Raw genomic sequence first — 14,653 nt, forward strand, 5'->3', positions numbered from 1 at the left:
ATGTTTTACTTGATTTCGCAGCTTTAATATTTAGTCAATATTTTTGACTGTGAATATAAAATTGAATAGATCGCACTATATGAATAAATTTGAGTGCAGGTACAGACAGTGTAGGTGACAGGCTGCATAATGTTTGCCCAACAAGTACAAATCAGAAACAATATCTTTGAACTCCATTACTCCAGTTAAAGCAAGACATTTAAACCTTCTATTTAATATTTCTAAAATTCTCTGAATGCAGCATTAACTTTTCAAGAGGGATCCAAAAATGCTCCCAGAGTGATAACTAACTCATGAATGTTGTAGCTCTCCTCTCTGTGCTGGGGATTACACACTACAAAATTGTTTTCATACCACATGAATCAAATGTTGTGGATAGTTACATCGGGTATATATACCAATAAAGTTTGTAGAATTTTGTTTAGCTGTCTCATAAATGATCCATCTTTCAAATGTGCTCTCTTTCACAGGACACAGTCACTTCAAAATAATACAGACAGTAATTTATGGTCAAAAAATTTTTTTATTGTGGTTTATTTCACATCATATTATATGATTGGAAACAGCCCATTTGCCAGAGTGCTTTACTCAGCAGCGTCTTTTCCCTGTAAAGAAATAAAAAAAGATTAATACATTGCAGTACATATGCTCAGGCATCCACATCATACTCTGAATACATTATAATACATATGCAGATACATACACTGCATACATATAAAGGTTCTGTCTGTTGTCAGTTTTATGAAACTAAAAGCACTTATATTTATGTTTACCTTGCCAGAGTCGCGGCTCTTTGCTCTCAGTTTGTTGACCTGGGACTCTGCAATGTCAGCACGCTCCTCAGCCTCCTCCAGCTCATGCTGGACCTTCCTGCACTTGGACAGATGAACATTGGCCTGCTCCTCCTGAAATACAACACACAGAAAAATGTTTTGTGCTCAAAGAGCTTATTCCATTTCCTGTACATAAAATAGCGATGACATATCATTTTCCCATTGCTGATCTTTTGCCCTTACCGCTTCCTCAGCCTGCCTCTTGTAGGCCTTCACCTTGAGCTGCAACTTGTCAACCAAGTCCTGCAGCCTGGTAACGTTTTTCTTGTCTTCCTCAGTCTGTAATAGAATAGAATATATATATATATATATATATATATTTATATATATATATATATTATATATTTGTGTGTGTGTGTGTGTGTGTCTATGTTTGTATACACATATGATAGATAGACTGATAATGGATTCATACTGTACATGTAAAAACGGAATGCATTCGTACCTGATAGGTGAGCTCCTTTACTCTCCTCTCATATTTGCGGACACCCTTAACAGCATCTGCTCCACGTCTCTGCTCAGCCTCACACCTCTGCCTCCAGCTCACGCACCTTCAGAAAAACATAATATGTATGAAAAATTACAATAAATACAGTATCTTAAGCATGTTTTCTTGCATTTCCTAAACTGTGGAATTTAACACAAATTGTCTTCTCTCGACTCAAGTTTCTGGGCTGCTTCTTGCACCCTTCATGGCCCGATTCTGCCTCATCCAGGCGGTGCTGCAGGTCCTTAACAGCAACCTCCAGGTTCTTCTTCATCCTCTCCAGGTGAGAAATAGTATCCTGCTCCTTCTTCAGCTCCTCAGCCATCATAGCCGCCTAAGGGAGACAACATGAAATGATTTTAGAAATACTGGAAAAAACACACTTTACGTGGACAAAGAAAAGACAAAGGAAAGTTAAACCTACATCAGTGATGGCCTTCTTGGCCTTCTCCTCTGCATTCCTTGCTTCCTGAACAGTGTCATCCACTTCACTCTGGATCTGGACAAGGTCAGTCTCAAGCTTCTTCTTGGTGTTCATAAGACTTGTGTTCTAAAGGGTGAAAAAAGTATTGCTTCTTCAAGTCATCACATGTCTGATTTTCATGTTATTTAAAAACTTCAAAACATTTTGAATTATTGCAAAATCATGCCATTTGTTCACCTGAGAGTGCAGAAGTCCAACACGCTCACTGGCATCCACCAGCTCCTGTTCAGCAACTTTGCGGCTTCTCTCTGTCTGTTCAAGAGCAGCTCTCAGTTCCTCAATTTCGCCACCATGAGGACCGTTCCTGCGATCTACCATAGCAGCTTGTTCCTTGACGTCATCCTGGGCTCTGACAGCATCATCAAGATGCAGTTGAGCATCCTGATGAAGAAATATCAGCGAAATGTACAAAATGTTAAATGCCAAAATGCATGTGCACAGTCCATTGTGCAATCTTGATGTCTTACAATACCTTGAGCTGTGCCTGCACATTCCTCAGCTGCTTCTGGGACTCAGCAGCCTGGCGATTCGCATGGCTCAACTGAATCTCCATCTCATTCAGGTCTCCCTCCATCTTCTTCTTGATTCTTGGGCATCGTTCCTGCTCCTGACCTCAGATCCAGGGGGGCTCTGCATGGAGTCATCACCCTCTGGCTGTTCCTCTTGATCTGCTCCATCTCTTCATCTTTCTCTGCCAGCTTCCTGTCCACCTCCCCTTAATCTGGTTTCGTCCAAGCTGGACACGCAGGATCTTAGACTCTTCATGTTCCAGAGTTCCCTAATAATGTCAAAAAATAAAATGTTAATCTCTGCCTTCAGACCTTTTATAATATATTTGTCTATGGGTTTTCAGAAGATCTCTGCAGAAGAATTGTACCTCAGCCTCTTCAAGAGCTGTCTGGTCTCAGACTTCCTGTCTCCACCTGCTTCTTGGCCTTCTCCAGTTGGATACCTTGCCAGTCTCACCAATCTGTTCATCAGATCTGAGATCTCCTCTGCAGAGAAATATGTGTGTTTTATAGTGTTCAGCCTTAGAAATGTAAAATATCTAAGCCTCATTCTAACACATACATATGTATTATATGCAACAGCTATTAAAGTAAGTGGTCAGAACTCACGCTGGGGTTCTTGTTTTCACGCTTCATGGTCTCCAAACTGATCCAGAGCTTCCTCATAAGAGTTCTTCATCTTGAACAGCTCAGTGCCAAGAGAACGAGCCTCCTTCTGAGCTCCCTCAAGCTCTGCCTGACCCTCCTCATACTTCTGTTTCCACTCTGCCAAGCCTAAAATTACACAACAGTATAGAAAACTTTCGTCATTATTAGTTTTTTCAATTTGATTTGATGTTCACACAAAGTAAGTGTTGTTACCTTGTCAAAGTTCCTCTGCTTCTTGTCCAGATTGGCCGCCAGTCCATTGTCTCTTCCACATAATCATGAGGTCCTCCACCTCAATCTGGAGCCCTCTGTTTGGTTTTCTCAAGAGAAGCACACTTGGGAATTCACTGCCTCAATCTGCTCCTCAGCCTCCTGAAGGCGCTGGGCCAGTTTTTCCTGTGGAAAAAGGTGGGTGTGATTTATCTCTCAATGAAAACCGTAAAATTAAACATACACAAGCAAAGTGCAGCAGTCAGTTGAGCAAGGTTATACCTAAAATAATTTATTGCTTATATGTTATGCTTCACTTTTGGCCATTTAATGTATTAAAATGCACTCACTTGGCTTCCTCAAGCTCCTCAGTCGCTGGATAGCATCAGTTTCATACTTAGTTCTCCACTGAGCCACCTCACTGTTGGCCTTGGACATTCCACGCTGTTGCTCAGCCTTAGCCTCCTGCTCCTCCTCAAACTGCCCCTCAACACGATCACAGTCGTGGCGGGCTGATTGCACTCCCTGGGCAAGAGCATTCTTGGCCTGGTTAAGAATAAAGTTTAGTGTGCACATTGTCTAACTGAACAAGTCTATCCGCCACATACTTCATTTCCTTACCTTAACCTCCTCTTCAATTTGTCTCTTTAACTCCTCAATCTGCTGTGTAAGGCCTGTTTGCCTCTGCTCAGCTGGGAGACAGAGCTTCTTTCGCCTCAACTTGACGGGTGAACTCACCTTGTGTGAAAGATATCAAGATAATTAGTTTGTGCCACAATTCTCAAAAACACACAAACAGATTGTCACTAATCATTTTAGATACCATTTTCTGTCAGGAACGGCTTTTGTGCACTCATGTCATTGATTTGAGGACATTTTCATCATTTTTGGTTTCAGTTCACTTAGCTGGTTCCTCAAGAGTACGGCACCAATCTTTTCAAGATTTCCTAATGAGGAAAAGATAGCTAGATCAGATTTTATTCATAATATTCATTGACTATTACTAGTACAATAAATAATGAAATGTAATGTGTTGTGTACCTTTGCTTTAGCAACAGCCCCATTGTTGCTGGAGAGGTCATCAATCTCCATCTGTATTCACTCTTTCCTTCTCAAGCTTTTGCTTGACACGCTGGGGTTGTCGATTGCTCTCCCAGCTCAGCTACGCTGTCAGCCTTGCTGTCTACGAAGAGCAGCAGCAGTGGCTCTGCTGCAGAGTGGACTCCTCAAGGTCACGACGGACCTTCTGGAACTCAGCTTCACGCTTCTTGTTCATCTCAATCTGAGCAGCCGTGGCTCCCCAGCCTCCTCCAGCCTCTCATGATCTCTTCAAGTCCCTGGAGAGGTCAGCTCTCTGCTTCTCAACCTTGGCACGAGCTGCACGTTCAGCTCAGTCTCCTCCTCCAGTTCCTCAATACGGGCCTGTTGAATCAGGAGTGTGTTTATTCAGCACAATCTTCTTGTTCCCCCCGTATCACACCTACCCATATTACACACCCCATTTCCCCCTCCTTCTACCATCGCTACTCTCGCATCCTCCTCCCTCACCTTAGTTCCACCACCTGTCTTTCCATCTAATTATGTATATCCCCCGCTATTTCTCTTTTTCCGGTAGCACCTTCCTGTGCCTTCTTCCCCTCACCTCTTCCCCTCTTGTAAGTTGATCTCGCTAATCCCACCACCCGTCGCACCTCCACTCTGCCTCCATCCTCCTCCCACCATTCTTGTTCTTAGGACGCTGCTCTGACCTTCCTTACAACAATTCTTTCCCCTCTCATCGGCTGGCTACGCACCTCTTACATTATCTCCCACTTAATCTCTACCACTCTTCCTCCGCCTCCCCTCGCTCTCACCCACCGACTGCTCCCCATTGCCCAACTGATGCGACCCCACTTCTACCTAGTCCGCCTCCTCCTACTCATCCTTCCACGCGCTCATTCTCCCTTCCATTGGTTGCATGATCCAACAGGCCTCCAGCAGGGGATTGGCTGCAATAATCTGATCCTCCAGAGACCCCTATAATCCAGGTTTAAAACTGACATCAGAAAATGACTGGAACATCATTTCATATTCAAAATTCTTGATTGTCATTGTATACTCCCACCTTTGAGGTGTCCCTCTTCTTGTCTCCACCAACTGAGATTGTTGCAAAGTACTGGATGACACGCTTGGTGTTCACAGTCTTTCCAGCACCAGATTCTCCACTAGGTAGGAACAGAGACTTTTCAGAATTTGATCAACATATCTGATTATGTTCAACAAAATAAACAAATGTGAAACTTACGTGATCAAGACAGACTGGTTCTCCCTATCTGTTAAATAGAAAACAAAAGATTTTTTTGACTGAAATAGAAACCTCAGACACTTAAATTATGCAGTTATACTAATTTAATTTAACTAACTTACCAATAAGCATGAACTGAAAAGCGTTGTCAGAGACGGAGAAGATGTGGGGTGGAGCCTCCATACGCTTCTTGCCTCTGTAGGCACTTACAACTTCAGAATCGTACACTGGGAGCCACTTGTAGGGGTTCACAGTGGCACAGAACAACCCAGAGTAGGTCTGAAAGGGATCATAGAGATTCAACAGTTAACTCTGTGTTTTCCTACATTTAGCCATTTTAAATATTTGTCTTTTTTAATTCAGCAGATTACTCAGCAGTCTTACGTAGATCATCCATGCTGCATAACGCTCTTTAAGGTTATACAACACAGAGGCTTCATTGAGATGGGTCATCATGGCCATGTCCTCAATTTTATCGTACTTGGGAGGGTTCATTGGAGAGACTTCATCTTCTTTAACTGTCCTCTCCTGGAACAGGACATTTGTCTCAGTGAGAATTGATCATACTGAATTTCCATTTGAGTTTGATTTAATGATACCAACCTCCTCAGTGTCCAGGACTTTGACAGTGACTTTGCCACCATCTTTCTTGATGATTGTTCCCTTCAAGTACAGCTCCTTAGCATCGACCACATAGCAGGCAGACTTGGCATCAAAAGGTTTGCTTTGAGCCTCAATTCTCTCCTTCTCTGGCTTACGGAGGTAAATGGCAGCTTTGCCATAAACGGCCATCTCAGCGTCGGTACTCATGGTGCCGGCTTGTTTGTCTGTTGTAAAATCACAAAGGAGCTACTTTTCAGACTAAAGGTCTTGTAGTTAAACATAAATAGAAAAACGTGAAATTTTGCTGAACAATGGAATTAAATTAAAGCCTCCTCTTTGTTTTGTTCCCACGCAGTTATTCAGTCTTTTTAGATTTAGCTGGCACTGAGAATAACCATTGTAGTATAGTTTTGTCAAAATTTTTGGATGGATAAGTGTAGCCATTCAGGGACTGGTACATTGTTTGCTTAAAATAAAAATAAAAAAGTTCAAAAGTTTTAAATTTCACCTCACCTGTCCCCCTCTCTGTGAAGTGTATTCCCCAGGCCTGTTCAAAACAAGTTCTCAATTAGAATAGTTTCAAAACACAAATTATATTAAATGTTCCCATTAACATTTAGCTCATTAACATTATTTCACATTAACATTGTAACTGAATAATATATTGAAGTATAAGAGTACAGACATACCACAAGCTGGATCTCACAGGTCCCCTAGCACACTGCTATTCACTGAAAGACTGCTTATATTGAGCTGGTTTTGCTAACACAGCTGAAACTAAATCTGGAAGCATGCCAAATATGGGAATAGAGACAGCATGCCACAATTTTAACCGTGACTTGAGTTTTGCTTCGTCAGCAGTTCAATTAGAGTTTATTTTGGACACAGGAGCACCATGTATGTTTGACAGAATATGCACAAATACATCAGTGTTCTACTGTTGTACATCAGTTAATTCAGTTCATTTGGTGAAATCATAATCAATTAAACATATTCTTTTGATTGCTAAAGTTCTCTACTTCACCAACATCTACAGTTTTCTAAGTCTTCTTATACTTAATGCTGTATAACAATTCTTCATTTACAATATCTCTGAGCTTTCAATTTGTATCAAAAGGGAAAGTACTGATTGAATTTTTCTTGATCAGTATGTCAAAGTTTACTTTGGGCCGTTGAACACCATGCATGTTTGACAGAATATGCACAAATAAAAATACATCAGTGTTCTATTTTTCCAAATTAATTAATTTAATTAATTTTAATTTTAAATTTAAATTTTTTTTTTAATTATAATTAATATTTTAAAGATATTCCTTTGATTGCCAAATGTATCTACTTCACTCTGTATGTTTTGTAGAACATAAACTAAATTAAGAACACATCAGAGTTCTGTTTTCTTAAATGTTTATTCATTTTAATTGGTTATGACACAATAAACTATTTAAAATCAGAATCTTTATTTATATAGTTTCACAAAACACTATATTTGGAGGACATTTGGACATTCCTCTTCCTTCAATCTATAGCACTGAGATCTAAGCAAGATTTCTTTTCTTATTAAACATTTTAAGGTTTTATATGATTTTTTTTACTTTTACACAGGTACAGTACACACTCTAAAAAGTCATTCAGAGGCTCAGTAAATATCACAGTAATAAAAAACTAAAAATCTCTGAATATCAGTTCAGTGATCGTTTGAGTTGTAGGTACCAAAATAAATGCTTAAAAATCCAACTGACATGGATTTCTTAATTTTACTTCATAATTTAAGTATATTTCCCAAAATAAACGAGTATTTGATTAACAGATTGTATCTTGTAGATATCCATAACGTGTAGTAAATTTTAGTGTTACGGCTGCCGCCGTTTCGCCCCACGCATATGTGTGTGCAGTGTTTTCCCAATAGGTAAATGCAGGTGTGCGGTTGCCGGTCTCTGGTTGGCCCCAAACTGGAGGAGGCGGGGACAACATGTTCATCAGCTGCAGGGCCAGGATTGGTGCGGCATCTTTCCCACGCCGCCAATGAGAGCGCCCCCGCAGCAGCATCACCGGGCATTTAAACCGAAGCTTCACTTGTTGTTGTGTTCGTGAGCTCGCCTAGTTATACGTATCTGATGATACTCGGTCGTTTGCTTGTGTGTTGTACCTGGAGGTTACGTGTTTGGTTTGTTGGGACTGGGCAGGGTTTAGGTAGTTCATGTTTACTGATTACACGTAGAATATTTCTGTTAGCCTCATTCGTAAAGAAGTGCTGTTTTTGATGTGGTTTTTGTTATCAGAAAGTAGCTTAGTTAGTGAGGGGTTTCTTTCTCTTTTTGTTTGCTACTTAGATATAATAGGCTCTGTTTAGAGTTCTCCTTTTGTTATATTTGTTTGTTTGTTTAATCAGCACTTGCTCGCCCTTAGTTCCCTTTTGCCTCACCTCCTTTTGTTGAAACAATCTAAAAACTTTCATTTAATAAACTACTTTTGTTTAATAACCGATAAAATCTGGTTTTTATGTTACTTCTTTCATACCGCTTAATATGGTCGTAACTGTTGACCAGTTTCAAGAACTGCAATTATTACTTATTTCTAATCATAATCATTTGTCTTCAACAACAACTTAATAAATGTAGAACTTTTCGCACTCAACGTCATGACGTGGAGACTGTTAATTGCATGCAAAGATAACGTCTTCATTTAAAATCTGATTTTCTAACTGCACACCGTGTGGCAGCTGGAGGCAGCATCTGGACGACGCTGTGCAAATCCTGGTAAGTAGCTAGCAGCAAAAGTATTATTATTTTCATGCAAAACCATAAATATTGTAGGTGTCAGGATTTTTATGTGTTTGTTTCATGTAAAAATAAGCAACAACTTTTAAGCATGTATTTGTGGATTTCTATTACATACAGAATATAAGAAATATCATCAAAACTACAACTGTGAACCTTAATTTTTTTTACATTTATATTTAATATATTTAAGATTTTTGTGTGCACTGGAAATGTTTATGTATAAAGAGTAATTTTATAAATCACAAAATACATTTAGGAATCCTCTGTGGATTCATACATATTGAGACTCATCCAGTTCCATAGAAAGTGAGCTTTGACCAGTTATCTTTACAATGATAAGAGAGCATCACTGTCCTCAGAAGTCTTGGGGATCTTAGCAGAGCCTGCTGGGACTAATCTATGCCTTGGATCCAAAGTACCCCAAGAATCTCAAATACAGTTTTGAGATTTTCCAAGAAGTACTGCTGGAGCTGAATCTTGGAAATCTTTTGACCAAGGTTCAGAGACTGAAAAAGTACCTGCGTACGTCATTGCCGACTACTGCTCAGCATGATGCTGTCATACGTCGGCAAGGTATACCTCTCTATACCTGTTTAACTGGTGTATTGTTCTAATGTTTACATAAGAGTTGAGGTTTCCATACTGACAAAATTGCATTATGGACTGGTAAAGTTTGCTGTTGTGTTTACATCAATGTAAAGCATTGTTTTTTTTTTGGTGGATTTCAGCCATATGCAGAATTCAGTTCACCCTGTCGCTCTGCTCACTCAGCATGCTCATTGGCGAGAGTAAACTTGCCTTTATTATTTTACTGTTTTATTGGTTTATAATGCAAGCTTACATCAATTTTCCATTTATGCCAAACAGCCTCTGTTGACTGGCATTTTTTTTGCTATTGAGTGCTGACTTAAAGAGATACGTTGGGTATATAGAAGTGAGATTGTATAAGGTACTTATCTATCGTCAGTGTTTTACCTACAGCAGACAGGGGTCGGCATGGCCCTAGTTTGGACAGGAGGACTGAAGGATTGATTTGTTTTGAGGGTTTGGGTTTTGTTTTGAGGGCTTTTTTACAGTAAGTGTAATTAGACAGCATTTTTTGGGGGCACTAACTGTGCGCTGTATTATGCTGCAGATCAGCTGTTTGGTACAGTGGCCCTGAAGTGCAAAACACAACAGGCAATAAAAAAACACAACAGCATTTAAAAAAACACAACAGCAAATTTAAAAACACAACAGCAAATCAAAAAACACAACAGCAAATTCAAAAACGCAACAGCAAATTCAAAAACACAACAGCAAATTCAAAAACACAATAGCAAATCAAAAAAACAATAGCAAATTCAAAAACACAACAGCAAATCAAAAAACACAACAGCAAATTCAAAAACACAACAGCAAATTCAAAAACACAATAGCAAATCAAAAAACACAATAGCAAATCAGAAACACAATAGGAAATCAAAAAACACAACAGCAAATTCAAAAACACAACAGCAAATTCAAAATGGAAACGGAATCGCTGATTGGACTGGTGATCCGTCCTTTGAACCGGAAGGACATGGTTTACATGTTTTCAAAATATGAGCGCTGTACGCGCTGCTATTAAAGAATATTTTGATGCAGGACATGGATATGACGTGATACTACGGAAGCACATTGCATTCACTGGATAAATTTTTTTTTGACACTTTATCTCTATCTATCTATACGAGATCTTTTCTCGTAATTACGAGATAAAGTGTCTAATTTTCTGATCCCGATTAAGGAAAGGTGCCTCATTGGCCACTACACTTCGGTAAAGTTAGAAAGATATTGGCATTTCCGGAATCAATAACTCTTAAGTGAAACGTTGTTAAAAGACAAAACACCCATATTGTCAACCGTAGTAAGACAGACAACAAGCTACAACCTAATTTTCATCAAAACAAGCCATCCTTCGAGCCACTCCATCAACATTAGTGTTTACTAGGACTTTTCATAATTTCTGGGAATTTTCATTAGGAATATTTATCAGTAACTTCAATATGATACAGTACTGTGGTAACGCTAGCTACACTTTAAAATCTAGTGCCCGACTACATCGGTTTGTACGGTAAAGCATGTGAGCTGCTTCATGGTGCCTTCAAGTGTACCTCAGAAACTCAGAAATCAAATAATAATCTCTTTTCTAAAATACATATGCAGATTTAGAAAAGTCATTAAATAAACAAATCAAATTGTTTTCTGACAACTCCACCTGATTCTTGTTCTTCATGTTCCCAGCTACTTCTGGGGTGATTTTTTCAAGTTCTTTTTCAAGTTCTTTTACTTTAATAATTACGTAATTACGAGATCCTGATCTTGAAGTTACGAGATAAAGTGTCAAAAAAAAAAATTATCCAGTGAATGCAATGCGCTTCCGTAGTATCACGTCATATCCATGTCCTGCATCAAAATGTTCTTTAATAACAAAGCGTACGTTGTCACTAACAGCACTCATACTTTGAAAACATGTAAACCATGTCCTTCCGGTTCAAAGGGTGGACCACCAGTCCAATCACGATTCATGTCGCCCGAGGGTACCTACCTTTTCCGTTTTGAATTTGCTGTTGTGTTTTTTGATTTGCTGTTGTGTTTTTGATTTGCTATTGTGTTTTTTGATTTGCTATTGTGTTTTTGATTTGCTGTTGTGTTTTTGGCTTATACTTATGTGTGTAGGAATATGTAAGTTCTACCATTACAGTGGCCCCTCGTTTATCGTGGGGGATATGTTCTAAAAATAACCCGCAATAGACGAAATCAGTGAAGTAATCAGCTTTATTTTTTACAATTATTATACATGTTTTAAGGCCGTAAAATCCCTAACCACACACTTTTATACACTTTTCTCAGACAGGCATTAACATTTTCTCACATTTCTCTCTTATTTAAACACTCTCGAAGTTCAATCTTTTGCAGATTTAACAAAAAAAAAAGTACAGTACTGTATTAGTAAATGAAACCGTATTTCACAGTTCCTCTGACGGTGCCTCTTTGTCCTGGCGCCACTCCGCTGTAACGGCTTTTTCCTCTGAAGGCCTTGGTGCAGGTGTTTTTTTCCGAGTGCCGAACACAATGCACATTCATACTGTACAGTACACTGTAAAAAAAAGCATGCAAAATTACTCTTAAAAAAATCTGCAAAACACACGAGGCCGGGAAAGGTGAAGGTGTTATACTGAGGGACAACTGTACTGCCAAAGAAAAAAAGCAGTCTGATGGCAAGGTAATGGTAAAGCTGTTTCTGTGGTGGGATCCCTGTCTGCTTTTCCAAACTGGGAGCGCACTGACCGCCGTTTACTGTACACACTGACTATGGATCAGTACCTTATACAACCATACTTCATAATACATGAACTATCCCTTTAAATTAATTTAAGGCCCATTGTTCTTAGGGTATTTCACACATTTTTGAGCGACTACTTACTATTGTGTCATACAGATCAAATTAAGACTGACAAAGATTCAGTTAAAGTGTTAATGTGTGTACAATTCTTACAAGTACAAGTTTTCATTAGATCTATTGACCAATAATAACTTCCTCCTATAAGTTAAATCATGTTAAACCATTAAGTATATATAGCAGAATTAGAGTCTTGTTTTCAGTTGTATCTACTTAGCATTTCAGTTACATCTACTCAAATTTTAGTGGTTTTGACTTAGAGCTACTATTGCATTGACTTAAGATTTTGACTATATCTACTGAATTTTATAAGTCATGCTACTAAAGGGAGTTATACAGATCTGCTTAAAAGCTTTACTTACATTTAATCAATTCATAAAGTATATTTTACTTGATTTCGCACCTTTAATATTTAGTCAATATTTTTTATGTTAAATATGTTACACCAATAAAATTGAATAGATCGCTGTTTTAGTTTTTTCAGTGCAGGAACAGACAGTGTAGGTGACAGGCTGCATAATGTTTGCCCAACAAGTACAAACCAGAAACAATGTCTTTAACCCTCTATTTAATGTTTCCAAAATTCTCTGAATGCAGCATTAACTTTTCATGAGGGATCCAAAAATGCTCCCAGACTGATAACTAACTTTTGAATGTTGTAGCTCTCCTCTCTGTGCTGGGGATTACACACTACAAAAAAGTTTTCATACCACATGAATCAAATGTTGTGGATAGTTACATCGGGTATATATACCAATAAAGATTGTAGAATTTTGTTTAGCTGTCTCATAAATGATCCATCTTTCAAATTTGCTCTCTTTCACAGGACACAATCATTTCAAAATAATACAGACAGTAATTTATGATGGTCAAAAAACATTTTATTGTGGTTTATTTCAAATCATATTATATGATTGGAAACAGCCCATTTGCCAGAGTGCTTTACTCAGCAGCGTCTTTTCCCTGTAAAGAAATAAAAAAAATTAATTCACTGCAGTACATATGCTCAGGCATCCACATCATACTCTGAATACATTATAATACCTATGCAGATACATACACTGCATACATATAAAGGTTATGTCTGTTGTCAGTTTTATGAAACTAAAAGCACTTATATTTATGCTTACCTTGCCAGAGTCGCGGCTCTTTGCTCTCAGTTTGTTGACCTGGGACTCTGCAATGTCAGCACGCTCCTCAGCCTCCTCCAGCTCATGCTGGACCTTCCTGCACTTGGACAGATGAACATTGGCCTGCTCCTCCTGAAATACAACACACAGAAAAATGTTTTGTGCTCAAAGAGCTTATTCCATTTCCTGTACATAAAATAGCGATGACATATCATTTTCCCATTGCTGATCTTTTGCCCTTACCGCTTCCTCAGCCTGCCTCTTGTAGGCCTTCACCTTGAGCTGCAACTTGTCAACCAAGTCCTGCAGCCTGGTAACGTTTTTCTTATCTTCCTCAGTCTGTGATAGAAAATATAGACTTGCGTCTTTTAAAATCTGTAACTGTAAATATAATGTATTGATTTGTACTGTACATAATGCAATGTATTGTAGTTGTACCTGATAGGTGAGCTCCTTTACTCTCCTCTCATATTTGCGGACACCCTTAACAGCATCTGCTCCACGTCTCTGCTCAGCCTCAACCTCTGCCTCCAGCTCACGCACCTTCAGGAAAAACATAATATGTATAAAAAATGTACAATACATACAGTATCTTAAGAATGTTTCTTGCATTCCTAAACTGTGGATTCTTACAAATTGTCTTACTCTCGACTCAAGTTTTGAAGCTGCTTTTGCCACCCTTCCTGGCCAGATTCTCAGCCTCATCCAGGCGGTGCTGCACGGTCCTTAACAGCAACCTCCAGGTTTTCTTCATCTCTCCCAGGTGAGAACTAGTATCCTGCTCCTTCTTCCGCTCTCCAGCCATCATAGCAGCCTAGAGGAGACAACATGAAATGATAATTAGAAATATTGAAAAAAAACACACTTTCGTGGAGTAAAAAGTAAAAACAAAGGAAGTTAAACCTACATCAGTGATGGCCTTCTTGGCCTTTCTCCTCTGCATTCCTTGCTTCCTGAAACGTGTCATCCACTTCACTTTGGATCTGGACAAGGTCAGGCTCACGTAGATAGATAGATAGATAGATAGATAGATAGATAGATAGATAGATAGATAGATAGATAGATAGATAGATAGATAGATAGATAGATAGATAGACAGACAGACAGACAGACAGATAGATAGCCATTCAATGACTGGTACATAGTTTGCTTAAAAATAAAAGTTCAAAGTTTTAAATTTCACCTCACCTGTTCCCTTTCTCTGTGAAGTGTATTCCCCAGGCCTGTTCAAAACAAGTTCTTAATTAGAAGAGGTTTCAAA

General features: G+C 38.9%; 1 protein-coding gene and 1 pseudogene across 1 annotated transcript in view; both read right to left on the reverse strand.

Moving 5' to 3' along the window:
* Positions 1-512: 512 nt before the first annotated feature.
* On the reverse strand, positions 513-6,333 carry LOC109142412 (myosin heavy chain, fast skeletal muscle-like; annotated as a pseudogene).
* A 6,788-nt stretch (positions 6,334-13,121) lies between these two features.
* Positions 13,122-14,653, reverse strand: part of LOC104929135 (myosin heavy chain, fast skeletal muscle) — an 18,762-nt gene continuing 17,230 nt past the window's right edge. The window contains exons 36-39 of the mRNA XM_027273180.1: positions 13,831-13,935; positions 13,636-13,731; positions 13,393-13,524; positions 13,122-13,225 (exon numbers count right to left, since the gene is read on the reverse strand). Coding sequence (XP_027128981.1) covers positions 13,205-13,225; positions 13,393-13,524; positions 13,636-13,731; positions 13,831-13,935 — 354 coding nt within the window. The 3' untranslated portion in view covers positions 13,122-13,204. The remainder of the gene's footprint in view (positions 13,226-13,392; positions 13,525-13,635; positions 13,732-13,830; positions 13,936-14,653) is intronic.

Source organism: Larimichthys crocea, chromosome XXI (assembly GCF_000972845.2).
Source record: "Larimichthys crocea isolate SSNF chromosome XXI, L_crocea_2.0, whole genome shotgun sequence".
In the NCBI taxonomy this organism is placed as follows: Eukaryota; Metazoa; Chordata; class Actinopteri; family Sciaenidae; genus Larimichthys; species Larimichthys crocea.